At 42.4% G+C, this 23,260-nt stretch overlaps 3 protein-coding genes across 13 annotated transcripts in view; all 3 read right to left on the bottom strand.

Moving 5' to 3' along the window:
- Window positions 1-812: 812 nt before the first annotated feature.
- LOC143367735 (uncharacterized) lies at window positions 813-2,238 on the bottom strand. The gene is made up of 4 exons (XM_076809873.1): window positions 2,101-2,238; window positions 1,916-2,030; window positions 1,469-1,835; window positions 813-1,381 (listed from the first exon to the last, which is right to left on the bottom strand). Exons 1-4 carry the CDS (start codon window positions 2,161-2,163, stop codon window positions 877-879), a joined length of 1,050 nt encoding a protein of 349 aa, XP_076665988.1. The 5' UTR covers window positions 2,164-2,238; the 3' UTR covers window positions 813-876.
- LOC143367740 (uncharacterized) lies at window positions 2,146-3,928 on the bottom strand. 3 transcript variants are annotated; one of them, XM_076809883.1, is made up of 6 exons: window positions 3,772-3,928; window positions 3,530-3,686; window positions 3,317-3,439; window positions 2,997-3,209; window positions 2,708-2,929; window positions 2,146-2,653 (listed from the first exon to the last, which is right to left on the bottom strand). In XM_076809883.1, the coding sequence occupies exons 1-6, from the start codon at window positions 3,808-3,810 to the stop codon at window positions 2,517-2,519; spliced, it is 891 nt and encodes a 296-aa protein (XP_076665998.1). In that variant the 5' UTR covers window positions 3,811-3,928; the 3' UTR covers window positions 2,146-2,516. The 3 variants fall into 3 exon arrangements, with proteins under 3 accessions (XP_076665998.1, XP_076665996.1, XP_076665997.1); XM_076809881.1 differs by having other exon boundaries at window positions 2,997-3,222; window positions 3,291-3,439; window positions 3,772-3,904; XM_076809882.1 differs by having other exon boundaries at window positions 2,146-2,650; window positions 2,997-3,222; window positions 3,291-3,439; window positions 3,772-3,904.
- A 141-nt stretch (window positions 3,929-4,069) lies between these two features.
- Window positions 4,070-23,260, bottom strand: part of LOC143367709 (low-density lipoprotein receptor) — a 60,250-nt gene continuing 41,059 nt past the window's right edge. For 3 of the 9 annotated variants that reach the window (XM_076809812.1, XM_076809818.1, XM_076809817.1), the window contains 10 exons: window positions 17,093-17,215; window positions 11,076-11,311; window positions 9,429-9,633; window positions 8,963-9,274; window positions 8,574-8,874; window positions 8,197-8,488; window positions 7,630-8,110; window positions 7,010-7,096; window positions 6,414-6,679; window positions 4,070-6,143 (listed from right to left, as the gene is read on the bottom strand). In XM_076809812.1, coding sequence (XP_076665927.1) covers window positions 6,099-6,143; window positions 6,414-6,679; window positions 7,010-7,096; window positions 7,630-8,110; window positions 8,197-8,488; window positions 8,574-8,874; window positions 8,963-9,274; window positions 9,429-9,633; window positions 11,076-11,311; window positions 17,093-17,215 — 2,348 coding nt within the window. In that variant the 3' untranslated portion in view covers window positions 4,070-6,098. Of the gene's footprint in view, window positions 6,144-6,413; window positions 6,680-7,009; window positions 7,097-7,629; window positions 8,111-8,196; window positions 8,489-8,573; window positions 8,875-8,962; window positions 9,275-9,428; window positions 9,634-11,075; window positions 11,312-17,092; window positions 17,216-18,298; window positions 18,419-23,260 lie in introns of all 9 variants that reach the window. The other 6 variants (XM_076809810.1, XM_076809815.1, XM_076809816.1 and 3 more) reach the window with 4 other exon arrangements.

The raw sequence follows: 23,260 nt of genomic DNA, 5'->3' as shown, positions 1-23,260 counted from the left end.
AAGTAACGTCTTCGGAGAGAGAATCGAGGATGCCTTCGATGCTGAAATTCAGAATACCTCTTTTCGCTTCATGTTCTCCTAATACCTGGGCCAAAATCTGGCAAAAATTTTCAGAATGCACAAAGTTGGATTTTGTAACAGCAGAATTTTCTACGTTTACAGTACCAGCCGGCTTTCCGTTTAAATTTTTATAAGTATAACGAAACAGCTGAGAATTTCTTTCCTTATTCAGAATAGAATACAGAAATAGCAAACAGCTCCGTCTCGCGTTCACCGGGTAATCGTCGATCTATTGGTATTACCATTTCTGTGCAGTTAAAAATGCTGTAATTCCGACCTGCCGAATCGGCCACGTCACGTGACATGTCTACCCCCTTAACTAATCAATTATAGCTACAATCTTTTCAAATTTCAAAAGAAACGTCACAAAGATCGACGTTTTGAGACGCAACTACAGAAGTATGTAAATTAAATCTATATAGAAGAGCTGCAAATTTGAATTTAGCAGAGAGACTTTACCTCTCCCCCAACGTCCCGCTGCTAGAAATGAAGTAGCACATTAATTTATTAATTAACTGGCAATTGCAAGTCTTAGGTGCCGGAGTGTCCAAGACCCTGAAGGGGATGCCAGAATCGTGGGACGTAAGAGACGAATGTAGCGGTTATCTTAGTATCCGAAAACGCTTTTAAATTTAAAAAATGAATGCCAGCAATTTAAATCAAATTAGTTTCCCCAAGTACATACATTAAATTGTAATGTCGCAACTGTCACGCATATCAAGTGCTTAAAATTTCAAATACAACACGCTCGCTTATTTAATGTATGTAATTTTTATTTAAGAAAAATATACAATATATAATATAATTGAAATATCACTAATTCACGGGATCACCATCCGCCTGTTCCTCCATATATGTTCTCATAACAATGCACTTTGTCATATGGCAGTGACAAGGAACTTCATGTTCAGTCTCCAACGCATCCAACAACACCATTTCCATGTTATATTGCCTAGGCTCACAAGAGTTTCTTTTTAAGTCTAATTTGAAGGCAATAGGTTCACCTTCTCCTACTTCTATATCTGCGGGTAAGACAATGGCAGTTTGTTTCCAATGAGTAACTTCATCGGAGGGACTCGTCGATAATTCTGACCCGTCTGGAAACTCGACGGCAAACCATATACAAATTCCTTGATACCTTCCATCTTTATTGCAAACAGAAACATATTCCTCGCCTCCGAGATGATTTAACTCTTGTACGTCGGCGCACTGTAAATCTAACCACGTCAATAATTTGCCTTCCGACAAAAGGTCCTTTTCGTCTACGAGCAATATCTCAGGTTTCATCGATTTTGTTTCTCTGTATTCCTTTCCGATGCATCTAAAAGACGAAGAATACAAAGACACTAAATACACACCCTGGTAAAAGGAACTCTTTAAATTTCTCTACTAAAATATTTATCATTACTTCATACTGACTCCATAAACATCATCCCAAAAGTGGTACATGGATGGCAATTGACATGGAGACGCGTACAGTTTAGCAACAGACGGGAATAGAATGCCATTCTCTTTTAAGAAATGATCTCTGGCAAAGAGGACGGAGTCCAACATTCCCTCGTGTACTAAATAAAAGCCCATCCACTCTGAAATAATTATATCAACTTTCTCAATGTTATTTGGATCAATGTCTTCTACTTTGCTGTGGATTACTGTAATCTTGTCGTTCAGTTTGTTTTCCCGTGAGACTCCTTCGGTAAGTTTTACCAAGTCACTCGCTTCTATCGCGTATACCTGTCTCGCACCAGCTTGCGCACAGAAAATCGATAATATTCCTAGAGGCAAGCAATATCATCGAGCTATACTATCGCCTTTAAATTTCATTAATAAATTTAAATTGAATATAAATTTTTACCCGTTCCAGCACCAACATCCATAACGACCTTGTCGTCAAATATGTGTTTGGAATTCATTATTGCATTCTTGTAAGCAAGAGTTCGAGCCTTATCACTCAACATTAATTGATGTACCTGTAAATGCCGTGAAAAAGAAACTATATTTTTCACACTTAAATACACCATAAAAAGCATCTATACGTACATTCAATTCTTCATAACTTTTAAAGTATTGATCCATGCTTGCAGCTTCTTTAATAATAGCCATTTATTTAAAGGCTTCTTTTGTATTGTTCTCTTTTGCAAAAAAAATAAGCGTAGGTATAATTGACAAGAGTATTTGTTTTACTTTCGCCTATGTTCTTTACGTTCGAAACATTCACTTTTCTATTTCACGGAGCCCCTAACCTCAATCTGTAGTAAATATCCGACGTGCGTTGGCACCGGCTGTCGTATATTTATTACTTCAACAGTTTAGCACATTTGTATACAACTTAAACGAATAGTATGCAAATTATTTATGAAAATATATATAATCGATATATCTATCTTAAGTAATGTTTTACAATTAAAATATCTTCACAATCATCAATCCTATATTACATATTTCACACAGCTTCGTTAATATTTGGGATATGGCTTTTTGCACTCGACAGACTTTTGCTGCCCTTTCTCTATCATGAGTCGTTTGTACTCTGCTTGCTTCTCCATTTGTTTCCGTTTTCGCTCCATTCGTAAAAATTCTTCTTCAGGCACTGCTAAAAGCCAGTTTAACATTAGCTTCTATATTAATGCATCTTTAATTCCTTTACCTTTCTTCTGGTCTTGCCCCTTTCGAGCATTCTCCGGTTCTTTCTGAGGATTTGTAGCATTTGATTGCAACTGTGCTTTCGTATCGTTTGAACTCTTGGATGGAATACAATGCATTTTTTGCTCTGTTGGAAGGTCTTTTCCAGAAGATGACTTTAACTTTGCTCGCAGCGCTGATTGTTGTTCCCCTCCGTTATGCGCACTCTTTGGATAACATACATTCTCTGAAATGTACCTAACGTTAACGACTGCTCCGCCGAAAGTTCATCGATAACAAAACTTTGCAAGGACCTGGTTCGTCTTTCTTTTCCCCATTTTTACAAATTACAAATGGGGTCGATTGTGCGCATGGTTCAAGTATATCAGCTTCGATATTAGATAGAAAGAACTGCGAATCTTCTCTCTGGATATTATTCGCACGTGAATTAGGTAACTTCTGACATAGCTTCTGCACCTCTGTTTGCATTGTCTCGCCGAAACACGATAGAACTTTTTTAAAGGCTTCTGTGAGAGAACCCTACGCACAATTATAAAAATATCATCCTTTTAATGTAGATATTCAACTGTAACAAATGTTGAACGTACAGCTCGTGCGTACTGTATCGATAAACCTTTCACAGCTCCTTCCGCATAACAGTATCCCATGTCCTCGTGAAACGGCCCATCCTGCAATTGAATCTTAACAAATGTCGTGCACCCGCAAACATACTTGCCCATAAAAGCTTCGACGAAATCTAAAGTGAGTTCCATTAATGAGAAGCGAGTGTAGAATAACATTCGAAACGAACGAATCGAACACTATCAATGGAAATAAGAATATGTACCAACTGTTTGATTAGTAATCGAGTGGCTCCATTTTTCTTCTCCGAATATTCGATTCGCTAATGATATTAACTCACTATTCAATGATAGTGCTTCCTTAATGTCAAACTTCTGGGGAAACATTGTGCTTGCCATGGTTTGTTTTGAATTTGTGGATGGCTGGAAAGAAATATTAACCTCTCTCGTAATTTGCATTTTTGCACAGTTAAAGTATAAAGCTCCTGTTACGTGTGAAATTACTTACAATTTTTATACAGGACGGGTAATTGGGAGCATTATTCATGATTTTATTTAAACCGTTTAATAGGTTTGAAATTTTCGTTCAGGCTCTACCTCGCGAGATGTCGTTCTTCCTTCGATCGCTTTCGATATATCGAATTCGTCGGTTCAAACTCTTGGAGGGAACGTGAAATAATTTTTTAGCACCGGACGTGGCTTAGAAACTCGGAAGTGGAATTATTCACTATTCTGTATTTTCAAATTACAATTTTGACAAATTATACAATTTGCACTTGTTGTAGGTACGATAATAATGACGGTAGTGTGATTTATTTTGTATGTTTATTTATACAATAATCATTATAATAAATTATATATATAATATATATTTATATTATGCGCGTGTAGTGATAATATATATTGCATAGAAATAATGTTTGACACGAGTTTGGCGAATAGATTGGCTAAGTTATGCCTTGTGACTCACACAATTAATTGCAACTGATACTCACCACACTCTTGCTATCTTTTGATTAAAATCACCACCGAGCCTCTATCATTTTAATTTTGGACTTTGCTTCCTTGCACTCGTAGGTAAGAACATGTGCATTATTAAAAAGTAGCAAGCACTTGTTTACGCCCCTCCCAATACTTAAGCTTAATAAATCGTTAGTGTACGCTACGCAGAATATTCGAAATAATCTTTTATTGAAATATATTTATATATTTTTTAAATATATAAATTCTTCTCGTAAATACCGGTATTAATGCTTGAATTCATACATTTTTTTTTCACATGAGAAACGAACTCGTTGCAAGCAACATCAACATTTCACAATTCGGAATTGCCTAAATTAAGAATCAATAACAAACACTTTGCTACTTGTTAATATACATAGCTCTTGTTTCGTCCTAATATTATTATACTTCTTAATAACCTTATCTAGAAGAACGTCTGTCTCACATTTAATTATTTAATACAATAATCATAAAGTATATAATAAGTAAAACTCTTAAGCCCGTGGCAATAGTTCTATACATATACACTGATCTTTTTTTCGTTTTTCTTTTTTAATCGTTTGAAATACCTAAACAACAGTTTTACTTTAACAGACACGCCGTCACACTTAGTGTCATTGAGCTGATCTTATTACATCTAACTGGCTTCCAAACTATCTCGTTACAATCATAACGTTAACAGAGTATCCGTGAAAATAGTGTCTCCGCTATGATATGGGCCGCCCGCGTTAACGCACAGGCAGCTATTAAAAAATTCTGTAAACGTGCTCGAAGCACTTGCTCGTAAATCCGTCGGGTAAGTGACATAAAAGGAGAAATCTGTTTCCATGTACAAAAATCAGTTACAGATCTTACAAATGCCTGAGCGGCACACTTTCGAACTATTACTGGGATTGGATACAACTATCGTTACTCTTACATCTACACGATATCCAAACGAAAAGGTGTTTGCGACGGATTGGGACAAAACTTTCGATTACCATTAATACCAATACATTCGGAAACCTCTGAAACGTTCTTATCTTTTGGCACTATAAAACATTTTTTAGACACACTTCGAAACGTACCATAAATAATTTAACAAACTTCCTAAAGGGTCACGCAAAGTTCTGAACAATTCAATAATCGTTACTAATGCTTCTCAAAATTATTCCTACGATACGTGTGTTATATACATGTGAGTTTAATAATGCAACAGTATCCAAGTACCTCTAACTGAAAGCTATTCTCGACAAAGTATATTCTTAAAGAATAAATAGTGAAACAATAACAAGTTAAAGATCTTACACGTAGATAAAAATATTCTATATATGTATTTATATATATATATATATATTTATATTTATATAAATTTAAACGTAGACGTTGACGTTGCCCCACGTTAGAATGATAAATGGCGCTATGTATTACATGCCACGCATGTAAACCGAAAAGAGAACGTTAGAAAGTAGGAATTGTGATACCTTATTGAGCTACTCGAAAACTCGCGCTTAAACGCTTATTTGGCAACAATCGATAGTTCACCTAGACATTTCTCCCTTCATGCCTCGGGGCAAATCTAAATGTTGCACGCATGTACGTATAATATTAGTTGAATGACAAGATGCATAAATTTGTAAACAAGTAGGCACAGTACAAAAAAAAAATAATAAACATAATCACAGCTGAGTTGGCAGGCAGGCGGGCAAACGCAGGCGTACTACTGGACAGGCTCGCTCGACGTTGTTGCGTTTCATCGGGTTTTTACATGATTCATTCTTTTTTCTTTTTTGTTTTACTTGGTCGATATTACTTCGATAGCCTGCTAAGCCCGTATCATTGACAGATTGAGTCTTAAACGTAATCATTAGTTCCCGGACTCGTTAAGGGTTCCTGAGCCTATTGAAATTAAAATGTCAAAGAATGTATTCCAACGTTACAAATTATTAAGTACAGCGATGGTCCAAAGAAAGTTTAAAACGCTGTCTCTCACGGGTTCGCGTAACAAACTTAATACTATTGCTATCAATGGTTTATTCTGGGCAATCCCAATGGAACTATCGTAATTCTTTTCCCGTTAACAGTTTAAACTTTCTATTTACCACTACTGTATTATAAGCGACAAATACGATTCTATTTGTCACACGATATGTCGAATAGTGTAATTACCTCTTCTCCAACCGTAGCAGTGGGGAGCGGAAACCTATTCTTTTCAAGACTAAATTGATCTTCCGTGGTTTTCCTATACACAGGATTATCGAAATTCATACTCGTTACGTTACGGTGAAGATAATGCCTATAGCATAATACTGCTACTAATGCGAGGAGCAACAGCCCTAAGGTCGCCACGCCTATCACTATACCAGCGACTAAACCAGCGTCTGTCGATTCAGCTGCCAGACCTTTCCCATCTCCGTCCCCTGAATTTGTTGGATCTACAAAAACATTGTTCCATAAGACGAAAGGGATGACACCACACAAGCATAGATACAGAGCGCACCGCTACAAACTATCATCGCCAAAAGCTTCCCATTCGCTGATTTTAGGATGCGACATATAAAATAAAATAAGATTTCTGAAGATATAAATATCATTCCCCTTTATGCGGCAATCGTGGAGCTCGCATATTCGTGACGTTACAGGTCCTCTTTCGTTACCAACAACGTAAGTATATCGGAAAGATATGTATAAGCAAAAGCCATACGTTTATGATCCGTAAATTGTAACAAATGAAACTGCGATGGTAGTCGTGCAAATATACTTACGGACAGTAGTAGTGGTAATGTTGAAGGTTTCGAGTCTCTTGAATGGCTTAATAATTTCTTGCGTCGTGGGTGCTACAGTTGTGGTTACTGGAATATCCCATATTCATGCAACACCGATGCAAAACAATATAATACATGACAAAGTAATAAAAGGTAATACGCCGAGGGAATAACTGTATGACATTTAAACTAGAGAGACGTATTTAATGCAAGCCGACGATGAAGTAGTAATATGGAAATGAAAGTGAAATCTCTGGCATGCTCCAGTTTAAATCTGAATTTCTATCGCAAGCGTTAATTCAGTGATTTCCAACCTGTGGGTCGTTTCTTGGGGTTTTCTTTTAATATTATTAAGTCAGAAGTATATTCTGAAATACCGATTCTTAATGTGCTTTCTTCGCCTTACCTTGCACGGGGGGTGGCAGGTTATTTGAATATTATAAAAGGGGATCGCGACTCAAGAATGGTTGGGAAACACTGCGTTAATCTATTCTAGTGTCATGCAACACGTTCGATTCACTTTTGACGTCATTCTTCTGACTTCCGACGACGCGTGCATATTAATGCAATGCATGTGGCTCGTTTACACGTATGGGAACGGATAACTCGGTTCAGCTTACCCTTCTCCACGCACATCAGGCCATCAGACAACAGTCTTAGGCCGTCGGGGCAGGCGCAACTAAGAAGGGGCGAGTTGGAATTAATCCTTGGCGCCGGTAAGCACAAGTGGCTACAATGGCCGTTCACGGCCTGGCACTGGTTCACCCCATCCGGCTGTCTATTCGGATGATACACGTGAACGACCATCGGGTGTTTCAGAGTTCGAGCGGACATGACAGCTTCGACTTCCTTGCCAGTGAACTTATTCGCCTTAAATATAGTCTCCTTGTCCCAATCGGTCCAATACACGTAATCCTCGAACGTGGTAATACTGAACGGATGCCTCAGCGCGTCGGGGGAGTAAAGGACCGTTCGCCTGCCCGAGCCGTCGTAGTTACACGACCCTATCATATTCAACTTCGCGTCTACCCAGAACACCTTTTTCCCTATTAAATCTAAGGTCAATCCATTTGGCCATTTCACATCGTGATCCACTATCACCTGCAACAACGTAACATTTGAACCGGCCCCGTCCCGGCGTCGCCCAATCACTCCAAGCACGCGTAACTATATATCTGTGAATCTACCATTCGATGAGTGCCATCCATGCCCGCCTTCTCGATGCAAGCCTCGTCGCTCCAATCGGTCCAGAACATCCAACCTTCCAGCGGGTTCAAAGCTATCGCTCTGGGCTCCCGTATACGGTCCCGTATGAGAGTCTTCCTCATGTTGCCCTCGAAGTTAGCCAGCTCTATGGTGGCCTTAGCGGAATCGGTCCAGTAAATGTGACTGTATATCCAATCCACGGCCAGGCCGTCCGACGTGGTCAGGCCGTCGTCAATGACAACAGCGCGCTCGTTACCTTCGTCTATCGGAGCTCTACGTAACGGAGATCATACAATGCTATAAGAAACGGCTGAGGAAGCAGCTCTACAAATTGGCGTGCGTATAAATGAACGCGTACTTGTAGATCTTCTTCTCTTTCGTGTCACTCCAGAAGATCATGCCCGTGCGGAAAACGAAATCTAAGGCAGCTGCCATCTTCGTGCTATTCACTATATCCGTCATCTCCTGGCGGTCTAAAGCTACCTTCCTGATGTCGTGTCTCCTCGTAAAGAGAAGGCTCGCGTGCCCCTCCGCCACCTTGCAACGAGTGTGATTCCTGGGGTCCTTGAGGTAGCCCGCGGCGCAGCTGCACTTAAAGGTACCCTTCTCGTTCAAACAGAACTGGGAACAGCTGCCTGGCTCCAGGCACTCGTCTATATCTGAAACAGGAGGGTGAACATGCTTTCTTCCGTCCTGGACGTGATCGCCTTAAACAATGCATTTGTACTCCGCGATTGAGCTCCTTACCATCGCACGTTCGATTATCAATCAGTCTGTACCCCGGGCTGCAGTCGCACTTGTAACCGATCGGCAGGTCGATGCAGATTTGCCAGCATCCGCCATTGTTCTTCAGGCATTCGTTCACGCCGCAGAGCGCAGCGTTCTCGTCTTCCCAGCCAATGCAATCCCGATTCTTGTTGCACACCTTCTCGATGGGGATGCACGAGCCCTCGCTGCATTCGAATTGAGTCAACGGGTCGCACGCCTGCGCCTTGCTCGTGCAATTCTTCTCGTCGCTGCCGTCGGAGCACTCCACCTTGCCGTTGCAGTACAGGTGACCTGGGACATTCAAACGATTAGCCTCTGGATTACAGAATCACTGGAAGATCTCGTTCGATTGTTAGAGCTATCTCTCGGCCCGCTATCAGCACGATCTGCCAGATCCCTTTCTTCTCGCGGATTCGTCGTGTTAAGAGATACGTTTGTTACGTGCCTGATATGCAGGTATGACGATCTTCGCATTGGAATTGATCAGGCCTGCACGTGACATTGTGACACCGTAGGGGCGACTCGTCCGCGCCATTCGGACAATCCTTCTCCCCGTCGCACACCCAGTTCTGGTGGATGCAAGTGACATCGTCGTCACAATCGAATTCCTTCTTGTTGCAATGACTTGGACGCCTGCCGTTCGGATAATCCTGAAAATTTTTAAAATAATTCGTGTCAATCCTAGGGCGACCGGGTGGCAGCCAGTGACTGAGTGCGTTCTCACTCGTGTGGCTATTCTATTATTCACGTTTTAACTCTTGTAGAATTTATAAAATTGTGTCGACAAGTAAATTTGGGTGTAAATGATCCAATTTCATGTATTTGTAAACTCAGTTCATTTAAGTACCACGGTTCAATGTTTTAAGAACTTATTAAATTTCTACGAGACAAAAATATGAAAAATTTAAAGAAATATTAATTATTTGCGGTTATTAGGTATTTAAAGATACGAAGGAGTTTCAGTGCAAATAATACATAGGAAAGGAGGAATGAGGATTCGTGACTCGATTTTGAGTGAACATCACGCAATTAACGTACAAGGGTTGAAAATTCTTCTCCTTAGAATGATTCATTTCTCCGATCTCTCAGCTTCTCTCCTATTGCTATTTAGTATGACGCTAAGTAGTCAACGTTAGACCCAGGCACCGCCGATCGAAAGCTAACGCCACGTACAAGGGAAGATCCCGAACCCGGAAATTCAAAAAATTCTGAAACTTTGTGAATATGCAACGGATTTCCTCCTAATTATAACGCAATTTTTGTTGACTGAAAAAAAACGAATTGTGAGAAAGATTTTCAATATTTTTGTTTATAACTTTCATCTAATTTTTCAAACAATTGATGAAACTTCTACCACTTCATAGATTTAATTAAATGAAATAACTTTTGTCTTGAAATTTCTTTTCTATATCTTACAGATTGCGAGTTAGAAAATAAAATCGAGAAATAGCCGAATTTTCAGGGGTTAATTTCACCCCCTTAGAATGAATCTGGGCAGCAAACAATAATTGCGCTGTAATCAGAACAAAATCCCTTGCGGATTCACGAAGTTTCAGAATTTTTTGAGTTTCAGTCCAACATAGTAATTACGCTGCTCAAAAGAACTAAAGAATATAGATTTAAGGGGGTATTCTACTGTAACTGCCCATAAACATAATAAAGAAAATGCACCTTAGTTTTTCCATCGTGGATGACTAGAACAGTTCCCACACCAACGCCCGTCGGAAAAGAATTTGTTTGAAGAAGCTTGCGCCACTGACTATATCTACTTATGTATATGTGCGATAAAAAAGTTAAAAAAAATCTGAGTATTACTTCAAACATACCTGAATACGCAGGCAAAACGCCAGCTAGTATAAACGTATAGCTTTTGTTAAATAAATTCCCGAAGATGGCGTTGAAAAACGGGCAGTTACACTAGAACTAAACCCTTGAACTAAAAAGAATAGGAACCATTTTTAGGGGAGGCAGCATGCTTCCAAATGGAAACGCTTGGGGGGGTGAGAATTGTTGACCGTGGCAATTTTGACTTTCAGAGGATTTCAGAGGAAACGGCAAACGCGGTACACTTGTCCGTTAGAAGTTACCATACCTTGCAGCCGGCTTCATCGGAACGATCAGGGCAATCGTAGTCGCCGTCGCATCTCCAATGAGACGTTATGCAGTAATTCCCCGAGCAGGCGAATTCTGATCCAGGGCGACAGGTGACTGGCTTGCAATTCTGCTCGTCGCTGCCGTCCCCGCAATCGTCGTCGTTATCGCACACCCACTTCTGCTCGACGCAGTGCTTGTTCGTGCACGTGAATTCGTCGGATCGACAGGTCTCGTCTGAGGAAAGCGTGGCTCACAGTAAAGAAAGCAGAGTGAAATGGTACCGGGGGAGGATCATCTACCTTCACGATGCAACTCTCACTCGCTACGACCACGACACAGAGACATAACTACAGTACTGGAGAAGAAGCACGACTTGAAAGTCAAAGTGCAATTTCCCAAACAATCAAGCTCGCTCTCTCCCCTTCCGAGGGGGTTGCGTCACTTCGAGCGGGAAAGTGGAAGCTCGTTTTAAAGAAATACGGGGAATGATCGTGGAGCTGTAGATTTGCGAGGAAAAGCCAGAGAAGGTAATTAACTAATTGTATTATTTAACTAATTGTATGGATTTTGAAATCCGGCTCCCCTAGGCTAACAAGCGTATGCCCAAAATATCATCAGATATTTAAAATTCTAATTTAACAGAGCTGAGGCGATTTTAAATCTAACTTGCTGCACGAAGAAAGAAGTGAATTGTCTTTAGAGTTACCTCAAGCCTCCGTGTTTAAACAATTCTTAATTACTGAACGCGCGACTGAATGGGCAGAACGTTCATCGTCTGAGCGTTTCTTTTCCGACGGAGTAGAGGATTTAACAGATCATTCGCGTGCTTCTGTCTTTCAGTGGCGCGTCTAACACAACGTGCCTCTTCAATGCAGAAGGTCAAACAGGAGAAGCCGACATTTGCATGATAAAAAATCGCGGCTGCTAGCTCGTATGAATGTTGCTGAGCGACCTCCGTGAGCGAAATACAGAAACCAAAGCGAGTATTACGAGATACACGAGCGCGGAACGTACACCCGGGAGCTTACTCCGTCGTCCGACACGGGAATCGTCGCGTTAATCGCTTAAATTAAATCTGCATACGCGCCGCGAAGTTCGCAGAGAAGATCTAGCGGTCGCGGGTCCGCCAAGGCAGCCGCGTTTATTTAAACTACACGGCGAACTATTTGCACGTTCAAGGGGACAGGTCAGAGAAGAGATAAGTTTCTTAGCGCCGCCCTGTAATTAAGCGAGGGTAATTAACCGCCGCCTGATCGACGAGAAGCGCGATGTAGCGTGCCGCCACGGCGACTTTCCTTAAGGGGTTACCTACCCCCTCAGGAGGTAGAAAAAGAATCGATTCTTTGAGAATTTATTTCAGAGAGTACGTGCATATTTCTATGCAATTGTTTTTGTATTCAAATGAGGGACACCTTAGCAGGTTATTATATTATGTTTTGGTATAAAAATATTTAGTTATTGCAAAATTACAACTGATTTCCCGGAAGCTGTTTTTAGACCGGTGACCACGATTTCTCCAAAACCGCTTCATCAATCTTTCTGAAATTTTGTAGGTTGCTTCTAGACAGTCAAATCTAGTCTTTAATCTAAGCATTTGTTTTTCTAATGTATAGTTTCTATTTTATGGATGAGAAATCAGTGTTTTTTCTACGAAAATCGATCATTTCACTTTAAACATCTGCCACTTTGTCCCAGATTAATATTTTATACAACGGAACGATTAAAGACTGGATAAACTATTGTACTAACTAAATCTTCTTGGTTTTTTTATTTCAGATAACCCAGTTCCGAATAATATTGGTCACCACAAAACATGTTTCTAAAAACAGCTTCTGGGATAATCAGTTGTAATTGTGCAATAACTAAATATTTTTATACCAAAATATAATATAATAATCTGTTAAAGTGTCCTTCATCTCAATTCAAAAGCCAATGCATAAAAATATGCATGTACTTTCTGAAATAAATTCCCAAAGATTCGATTCTTTTTCTACCTCCTGACGGTAGGTAACCCCTTAACATTGCTCTGCGGCGTCCGAGTAAAGAGCTACTTGCTGCCTCCTCTACCAGCCACACGCGGCTGAAATCGTCGCCGCGAGGGACACGCGGCGCGCGCGGCTCGCATCGGTGAAAATGCAGCGAGAAAAATCGGCCGCTCTGAGACGATACCTGCGTGGCGCTTGTCGTTGAACGCAAAATGAGAGGTTCGAGGGATGATCTCCTTTGGGGCGGTCGAATGTCATTGAACTTTCTTTCGCACTTCGCCCTTTGCAGTTCGATCTCGCTTCGCGCCAAATAGGACATAGAGAATTCCATGCATTGTATATCGTATAGGACGATTCAATAGCGGTGCTCGAAAATTGGCAAGTGTATCCTGCATCTCGGTGTTCCTTTCTTCTCTTATTTTGAGATGCGAGGTGTATTTTTAAATTTCTGGGTCCTTTTTGGGTCTCGCAGAGTTTAGACGATTTTAGACGGATGGAACAGCAAAGGGCGATGCAGGAGGCCGGCGAAGGAGCAAAGGGAGAAACAGAACAGAAATACTACGGAAACAGCGTGATCCGACGTTAACAACAGGCGAATCGCCACGGCGAACAAATTTGTGCGTCACTTGAAAAATCGAGCAGTGATCGACAGCCCGTGGGCATTGCGGTTCGTGCGATCCTGTACACGGGACGTCCGACAAAAAGCTCTTCCCGCGGAAGCTTGACCAAGCGTTTTGTGAAAGCGAAGGTAATGTCCCAATGCCAAATTCGCCGAAGTACGGCGCGTTATTCTACGCAGAGGAAGTTAATATTTACAGCAGACACACTTCCACGACGGAGTTCCAAAGTTACTTTACAATTTATAAAAAAAAAGAAAGAACACCACTGCGAGGGAGTTGATACTCGCAGTAAAGACAGACGTCCGTAATGGGCACTCCACAAATTTCTTAAAAACGTTTAAGTCGCTTTTAAAGCAAGGGAAAAGGACGATACTAAAAATACATTATTCCGCCTCAATCTGGTTAATATTTACCTCGAAAACTTCGAATTATTCTTAAAATTTGAAAGTTAAAATGGCCCTCTTAAGCTCTAAGGATGCGGGAAAGAATGCGAAACACCAGTGAGCGTAGAAGTTTGGGAAGTACAAGGAACAGAATTATGCAGAAGCAGGATGAAGGGCCCGAATCGAGAGGTGGCGAGTGTTACTCTCTCGCGATCGTGCGGTCGCGTGGAAGGGACTAATTAGGAGAGAATGAAACTTCTCGTCTCCTCGTAATTGCAATAATCATATTTAGAGCGTAATAAAAATGACAACGGGGGTGCCGCAATATCCGAGCAGCGGCTGCCGGATCCGCGTACGTGCAACAGTTATTAATTAGAGAGAAGCATGCAGCGTGCTGCGATTACGGGGCACGCGATGTTCCGCATTAATCCTCGAAATGCGAAGCAGACGCGACGTTTCACTCTGCTCCGCCGTCGTATTTCTTCCGCTACCCTCGCGCTGGCAACTTTTAATATCCACCCTAATAAGCACGCGACGAGCACCGCCCTACGACGCAGCATTAACAGTCCATCGGCGCTCCTTTGTTTAACGATTTCGCTCGATAGCAGTTCCGCCGGCGAGGCGCGTCGGCTCCCAACTTCCCAGTCGTTTAGAGTTCGCCGCGAACTGGGGAGCTGCTTGTCGAATCGATAAATTCGCGAGTGCCCGTGGCCTTCGAGCGCGGCGACAGAGGAGCCGATATGTTTGCGCTTCTTTCGTAACGCGAAATGTCTCTTTAATGACCGGCGCGTCTGAGGCACACGCGAGCAGGACTGCTGAGGAGTACGGCTATTATTCAAATTCACCGTGGCGTTAAATATTCATGGTAACTCGGGAATATTCTGCAGCCTGGTGATGTCAGGCCAATGAAGGGTAAACGGGATGAATAAAACGGCGGATCAGTATTCCTTTACGCGTGATTCACTTTGACGAGGAAGAAGGTTACAGTTATGTGGATAATGCCTGAAACGTATCCTTTCCACGTCGATGTTAATCTTGACTTGGAACGGATGATGAAGCAGGAGCATGCTTTCAAACAGAGTTCTATTAAAATCTACTATTGTTGCGAGTCTACGGAGATGGTGTTTTTAAAGCAGAACAGGTTGTAGTTCGAACGGAATTAAGGGGGAACACCACTGTGACGATCGGAAGAGAAAGCCATTTTTAAGAATTTTTTTCAGGAATAATTTACAGGTTCTATAGAAAAATTTTATTACCTACCTTTAATACGCTGTCTTAAGAGACTACAGAAAAAAATAAATAGAAAAACATCCATAAATTTTAATATATTGATTAATCTCCTTGACCCCCTCCCCGCGAGTTGGTCGAATGTGTAACTATGGAACAGCAGGTCCGAAATCAAATTTTATTTTTTTTTTATAAACTATATTAGTGTAGTTTCCGTTGTACGTACCGATTTCTTAAACAAATTATTTTTGAAAGAATGGTGCGCTGTAGAAGAAAAGTTTCGAAAATCTGCGATTAAGATGGACAGTTTTTCGAGCGTATTTCAAAAAATTAATTTACAATCAAAGAATCCGTACGTGCAACAGAAACTACACTCATACAGTTTATAAAAGAAAAATGAAATTTCATTTCGGACCTGCTGTTTCATAGTTACACCTTTGACCAGCTCGGGTGTGGGAGTCTAGAAGATTAATTAATATATTAAAACCTATAACGTTTTTCTACTTATTTTTTTTATAGTCTCTTAAGACATTGTACTGATGGTAAGTAATAACAATTTTATATGAAAACTGTAAATTATTCCTGAAAAAAATCTTAAAAATGGCTTACTTTTCCGGCCGTCACAGTGGTGTTCCCCCTTAAGCGACGAGTTGATTCCGTTCCATCTACAGTTTGGAAGAAGCGTGTCTATCATGGACCCTGTTACGTACCGACTCTCAACTGACAGGGTGAAACGTTACCTACAGTGTCCTTCTTAGTTAAAATAGACTATTTGAAACATTTAATTAATTGGTACGATAGTATTACATTATCTACCGGTACACCTATTAAAAGTTATATTAAGCTGTTACGGAACAATGACAATATTTTTTAAACCGAATGAAGAGAAACAAGAACGGCAGAAAGTAAATGATAAAACTTCAGTTTTCTCGGTTCTTTCGAAATGCTAGATAGGAGATTTTAACTAAGGCGGGCAGCACACAACGAACGTAATAAAATTGCAGTAAGTAAGAAACTCAGCTTACTATTACTACAAACTCAATCTCCCTGTACTTCCTTCATCTACAATTTATTATTACTCCACCCGATCAGTTAAGGGTTTAACTACACGTACCCAGCCGTCGAAGTCGATTTTCTCGAAAACTAAGGTTCGCGCGAGAAAAATGCATTGCACGATTTCCACATAATTTCGAGCGCAGGATCGCCCTGGCAAGAATGTTTTCTTGTAAGCTACATGGGAAGCTCGAATGGTCGACGCGAACGAACAAGGGCATGATAGAGCGCTGGGCTTGGAAAATGGGCTCACGAGGGGCGCACGCCAGCTGGACGAGCGATTTTTCAATGAAACTGGTCTTAAAACGTGGGGCCCGACGGATACGAACAAATCCTAGAATATTAGCCGTAAACTCTCAACAGTTTTTCTAAAAAGTGGATTTAAAATGGTTTCACCGCGGTTGTTGAAAAAGCGAAATAATTAAGGAAACCCATCGAAACGAAAAACGTACCTTGTTGAATAATTTGTTCCCTTCATTTAGATCTAGCTTTTACAAACGAACCGACAACTCACTCGGAATTTTTGTGCGTTTAAATCCATCCTTTCTAAAAACGTTTGAGAGTTGACGATTAATATTCTACGACTTGTTTATCAGGCCTTATATTTTAAAATCGCTCCGTTCTGTTGGCGTCCTCCACTCGTCAGCGACGTGTTTCTTCTACGACGGTGAGAAGCGATGGAACGGCCAGAAAGCAGAGCTACGAGGTGATGCACAAGCGTAAAGGAGCCCCCGTGCAGAAGCTTACTGCACTCAGCCTCGTCGGAACCGTCCGAACAGTCCAGGTTGCCGTCGCACATCCATGTGAGTGCCACGCACTCGCCGTTCCCCGAGTGACACGTGAACTGTTCCGCCGTGCAATTCTTCGTTCCTACAAGATGACAATCGATTAGACCGATTTTTACACAGTGGCGCGACGGGACGCCGTCTTAGCACGTGCAGCAACTCCGACCGAGCGTCGCCGTGCTCTATTTTGGTCGGAAGAGAGGAGGAGATACCTAGGGACCCGCGAATCGCATCCCCAAGGGTCCATTGCATCCGAGAAACTTCCCACGCAATTTCCAATGCCACTTTACGACCCTTTCACATTTACGCGCGACTTTTTACCTATTTCCAGCGACACGCTGATGCTCCACTCCGGCCCCAAAATGGGAACGCAGTAGCTGCATTCTCCTGGGTCATTATTCCTGCAAAATTCCTGCGATTCTAGTTTTGGCCTCGCTCAAGGCCTTTCGGCGCTTGTTGCATATTTATCGCCACGAGAAACGCGTTTCCCTTGTGCTCGCGACAGGATGCCATAGGCGTTTTCGTCGATCTATGATCTGCCGCCCCGCGATTATGTATTCCGCTGTGCAACAAACTCGCATGCCCAGCGAGCGCTAAAATGATCCGGCGTCCTGCGCTCCCGCAGGACACTCTGATTATGCAGATCGCTGTAATAGCGCAGGCATCGTGTCGCGAAAAGGAGCACCACGTTACCAGTCAAGGACCAAAGGATCGCGAGGTCGCTGCATGGCTTTGGAGACGGCGGGTGCACTACTCACCGCGCGTTATCAGGGCCCGCGTTTAGCCACGATATCAGGAGTGTGCGGAGAAAGATCGACGAGAAACAAGGTCCTCGAGATTTTCCTCGGGAAGCTCGCGCGGGGTCTTAGAAACTTGATATTTACTTTCCCGGGTAATTTATTTTGCTTCCAGTGGCTAGCCCGCAATTCCGTTTCGATGGAAACGAGTTCACCGGTTAAAGGGATGCAATTTGCGATTCCCAAGGCTGGAATCCCAACCCCCTCCCTCTCTCTCTCTCCCTTCCACTCCTAATAATCTCGTCTGTCGCCCTCTGTTCCGTAGTTTTCAGACTGCCGCGCTGCCGGTGGGGTGTCTCTCCCTCGTTCTCCTCCGTTGGCTCCTTCTCCACGGCGCTGCACGACCTATAGAGACTTATCGATAAACTTACTGCGGCAATTTTTCTCGTCCTGGCCGTCAGTGCAGTCGAGCTGATGATCGCACAGCCAGCTTTTCGGTATGCACTCCCCCGGGCTGCACTCGAACTCCGTTTCTCTGCACGGTTTCGACCCTTTTGATGCAAGCGTTTTATCATTCACCGTCTTTCACCCTGGTACTACCTTTTTATATCTCCGCTCTCTCCTTTCAAGTGTCTTACGCGCTTCTACCCTCGAATAACGCGCGTCCTCCACGCGCCTATAAACGGGGCGAGCATTTGGGGACTCGTAAGAAAGGGGGCGTTGCTTTCAAGGGGCAGGCAAACTGGAGTTTTTCTTGATTATCGTCGTTGAGTCTTTGGGAGAAGAATCGTAGTGATCGAATTGTAATCAGGATTTTAAAATCGACGATCCTCGAGAATTCCCAGGCTTCGATTTATTTTAATAAGTGTAGAAATGAGTTTTTCAATTTTTCCAATGTGAAAAAGCCACGGAAAAAATGACCTCGGACGATGGGGATTCGAACCCGCGACCATGCGGATCCTCAGATTACTGGACAGTCGCCTAACCAACTCCGCCAAAACCGAACCTTCAAAGTCTCTACGTTCCGGGTTCCCTTTTATGCTGGATCCTGATCCCACAAAAGTGAACGTGCGGCGACTCTTGGATAATACTTTCGATATATACTTGCCAGAATATTTCGACGTGAGAGCGCGGGATACTGTGCACAAAGAGTGCAAATCCCAGCGCATGAAAACACGCCGACGCCACGCGACATATCGAGCAGAGTCTTTACCCTTTAAATTCGAAATAGAACGTCACCTTTTTTCCACGCAATGGTAACGCGCGCTGGCCTTTGACACGTCGCTTCGATCGCCATTGTTTTCGATTTCAAGCAGCGACCACAAAAATCAGGGGACATTTCGCGGCCGGCGATTTACGATCTCGCGACCGCCAACGTTTAGGATAATTACGAGAAAATATGGGTCCGGGGTTGATCGTATTTCCAGAGCGAGCATTTTGCGCGGCGATGATTCCGAATATTTCTCTATGAACCGCCACGCGAGCGAATAACTGGAGCATCGGCAATCTTTTCCGCTGCCTTCGCTCCCTTCTTTTTCCCATTATTTTTCACGTGCATCCGCACGCTTCGTGCCTGAATCACCGATTTTTCGTCTTCCATCGGACACCGGCGTTTAATTGCCTCCGCGAAATTGGAAACGGTGACTGATTGAAACCGGACGAAGGGGTCGCGCCAGGGTCCGAGCGAATTAATATTAAAATCGCCGCGGCGGTAATGGAAGCTCGCCGCAGGACTCTGCTGGGCCGATATTTTTGCGTTACGATTTAAGAATTTTAAGATCCACGTCGATCGAACCGGCGGAACCGACACGACCCTCGAATCCTTCCCAGCAGTTGCGCCGGTCGAGGATTTATGGAAATTGAACGCGCCTCGACGTCGCCAAGGCAATTGTGCCGACGCTTTTGTTTGCAAATGCGGATAGTGAAGAGGTCAAGTAACGAGCTACGAAACGTTACGTGGTACCTTTAGACGGCGTCGAACGCCCCGCTAATGAAAACCTTTATGAAAGTCTTTCTTCAAGGGGAAATCGCCGTCTGATATGACGAGGACCGTTATTTCAATTCCCGATATCTTCTTGTACCTTTTCTCTCGATTCTCCGGACTCTAATTTCGCTTTCACGGCTGATCCCGATTTTTCTATGGAACTATGCAGAGTGGCCTGTAATTTGCGGCGTGGTCGAAAGGGGCCGTTTTAATGGGATAAAATGTCAGCCTTTTTTTTGTACGTGACGTTTATAAGGAAATTTATTTTCAACACTAGTCGCGTTAAGCGTGCATCTAAAAGTTTCGATTAAATGGATTCCTCTGACACTCCGCAGACTTGGTAAACTCCTGTTTTTCCACGTTTCTCGTTTTTTAAACATGGATGAGGCCATAGGACACGAGCCACCTCGGGTGCGCTTATTTTTTGATCGATCAGAGGCTCCCGTAGAAGCTCAGATGCGTTCGAGTAAACTTTTCTGCTGCTTGAGGGTTCATTTGATTCTTTCCTTAATTACGCGATAGATATTTGCGTAAACTCTTTTCCTCTGACTCTGGGGATAAAAATCAGGAAGTTTCGATAATTATTCCCTCTTTTCACACGCACACCGCTAATTACGGGATACTCTGCATAGTAAATTAAGGGTTCTCCCTACTTTGACGGACGAAAAATGATGCGAACTTTGTGAATTTTTTACAACAAAACCATTAAATATATTTACTTCCAGATTTGTGGCTTCATTTGTTAATCTTTAGAGGATATGAGAAAAAAATTGTACGCAAAAATAGTGGTTACATCCGGAGCTATAGTGCTTCAAATAGAGCGCCTAACAAAAATCATATGCGCATTGTTAGCATAAAATCAGCCGTTGTAGTTGTTTGAAATAGAAAATTTAAAACTTTGTGTAATCTGTATGAGTGTGGCTATCGCCTGAACAAGAATAAGTGAGAAATACTGAAAATTAAAAAAAAAGGCAGTTTCTAAAACAGACATCGATTTCTGCAAAAAAAAATCGCTGGATTTTAAAGTCGCAAAAGTCTAATTTCGCAAAAACCGACTTAATTTCAGTACCGTCGAGAATGGGACATCTACCGAAGATATATGCCCAGTTTGAAGTAAATTGGGGGATTGGTTTTTGAGATATCATGCTAACAAATTCGAAAAACATCGTTTTGAGAAAAACGCATTTAAAGTCTCAAATACAGTTTTTCTTAAATTAAATTGTTCTTAAAATGTTGCCCAAATATGTACAAACATGGGCATAAAGCTTTCAATTAATATAATTTGAGGGTTTCTCTTAAAAAAAATCCCAAATATCGCGCTCCTTTTTAGACCGTCAAAGTAGGGAGACCCTTAGGCCACATCTTTTCAACTCTGCAAAAGACAGTTCCATCCTCCTCCCTCTCAGCGCGCGACATCTAATTCTAAAAGTTACGTTTAGCTCTTTACACAGTCGCCAGTCGCGTTTACAGAAAACCGGCGCGGCGGAATCGAGCAAAACAGCGTTAATCGATAGCTCAATAGTCAGCTGCTTATCCTCGACACCGGCTAGACCTCGCGCTGCAAAACATCGCTGAAATGAATCATCCCACCTATTGACGTCGCCTTATCCTATTCACTGCAATCATTCGTTCCCACGACGGGCGACTGATCTACATGCGACGCGACACTTCCACTGGCGGGATGTTTCCAAAAGTGCCCCTAAGCACAGCTGTGTCGCGGACGAGCAGGCATCGGAACGAATGGCACCCGCTGCCGCTGGAAAGCCGATCGCGATCGCGCGCATTTAAAAGCCCGTGCCACTTCAACGGCCGAGCGACAAAGCGACGGCACCCGCTGAATTAGAAACAAACCCCACAAAGGCATTCGAACGGTAATGAAAATAACTTCGGCAAGCGACACCGGGTTAACTACATGATCGGTCGTGTGTACCTCGTTCGAGCCAGCCTGGCGGTGTCACGGATCGTAATCCCGGGATCCTGGGATCCCGGCTGTTTTTTGAATTCCGTTTTTACATTTTCCAGTTGCTCACGAACTAATTTACGCCTTTAAAAATTCTCGAAATTCTCGGGATAAATTACAACTTGATACATCAAATCCCAGGAGTTTTAGAATTAAAAAAAAAACAGCTGGGATCACGGGATTGAATTCTCTAGTCACGGCGCATCCACGTACCTACTACGCCTAAGTTCGATCGTCGAACGTATCGAACGTCATTGCTAAACTATTCCATTAACCGCGGGTGTAGCGCATAGGAGTTGGCGAGATTGATTCGTATACGTACGTGCTTACTACCTAGCATCTGGGTCACGCTGCCGAAACGCAGCGATACGCGACTGTCGACGCGGAATACCATTTAATTACGAGCCGATAATATCGGGCGCCGCGGCTTAAGTGCAGGTCAGAAAGCTCGTGATTACGGTTCTATTCGCGCTGCCTGATTACAGATCACCGACTGGTCGACCCCCGTGTCGAAATCGCCGCATAACTCTATCGGGACAAGTAATTCTTGGAGATTAGAATGTGCACTGGCTCGCAGATCCAAGGGAGCTGCTGCGCACGTTCACTAGCGCGGACGGATGCGGAACGCAACTGCCACTCGAGTTTTTACGCAGCGGTAAGGTCGACGAAAGATTATCATACCCCTCGGCTGCGCTCGATTGGTCGCCTATCCGGCGATCGTTGAATCCAGTTTCGAAATCGTTGTAGAATTTCGTTGGAGAATGCTAAGTTCAAGCATAAGACGGCTGATTTCTAAGCGACATTCGCGGGATCATGGATTGCTGATCAATTAACATCTCGATCGATCTTTACAGGCTTCACCTTCGCCCATTTAGGGGTTACACCACTTTGGAAATGGATAAACAAACTTTCCTTTAAACGCGTTTTTCGCGGAGTGATGAGTAGGGGAGACCGGGGCAAAGTGAACCCCGGGGTAAAATGAGCTTCCTTAATTTATTCTTTAACAGTAGAATATATTTACAAATTTTGGCGACGTAATAAATGTATGTAATACGACAATGATAATTATGCACATTCAGGTATCGAAAAATGGAAATTCATTTAAAAAATTAAAAATGAAGTTTTAGAGACTTCCAATTGGTTTTTTTTTTCAATTTAGCTTTTTGGATAAATGAGTCTTAAATGTGTTATTTTAACTCCATTTTTTTTCTGTGTGTTTATAACAAGCTTATAAACATACATGTACACGCGTTTGAGAAAATATTAATCCTATCATTATTAAATAATTAATTTTCCACTGAGTACACATTCGGGGCAAAGTGACCGGGGTAAACTGAGCTGCAAAGGATTCAATGCCAGGAGTGCAATTTATGGGCTCATGAAGAGTGCGTTAAGCATCTGATCAAAACATCGTTATTTTTATGTGAAACCTGTCTGCCAAAAATTATT

This window comes from Andrena cerasifolii, chromosome 4, assembly GCF_050908995.1.
Source record: "Andrena cerasifolii isolate SP2316 chromosome 4, iyAndCera1_principal, whole genome shotgun sequence".
Classification (NCBI taxonomy): Eukaryota; Metazoa; Arthropoda; class Insecta; order Hymenoptera; family Andrenidae; genus Andrena; species Andrena cerasifolii.
The sequence above is the reverse complement of the archived record's forward strand: the minus strand, read 5'-3'. Positions and strand labels throughout refer to the sequence as shown.

Excerpts from the sequence above, each read along its gene's own strand:
- LOC143367740 (XM_076809881.1), bottom strand. The coding sequence starts at position 3,810 with ATGAATAATGCTCCCAATTACCCGTCCTGTATAAAAATT. Across the intron at positions 3,687-3,771 it reads ACCCGTCCTGTATAAAAATT|CCATCCACAAATTCAAAACA; the intron begins GTAAGTAATTTC and ends ATTTCTTTCCAG. Across the intron at positions 2,654-2,707 it reads GGGGCAAGACCAGAAGAAAG|CAGTGCCTGAAGAAGAATTT; the intron begins GTAAAGGAATTA and ends ACTGGCTTTTAG.
- LOC143367735 (XM_076809873.1), bottom strand. The coding sequence starts at position 2,163 with ATGGCTATTATTAAAGAAGCTGCAAGCATGGATCAATACTTTAAAAGT. Across the intron at positions 1,836-1,915 it reads GGATGTTGGTGCTGGAACGG|GAATATTATCGATTTTCTGT; the intron begins GTAAAAATTTAT and ends GCTTGCCTCTAG. Across the intron at positions 1,382-1,468 it reads GTTTATGGAGTCAGTATGAA|ATGCATCGGAAAGGAATACA; the intron begins GTAATGATAAAT and ends TTCGTCTTTTAG.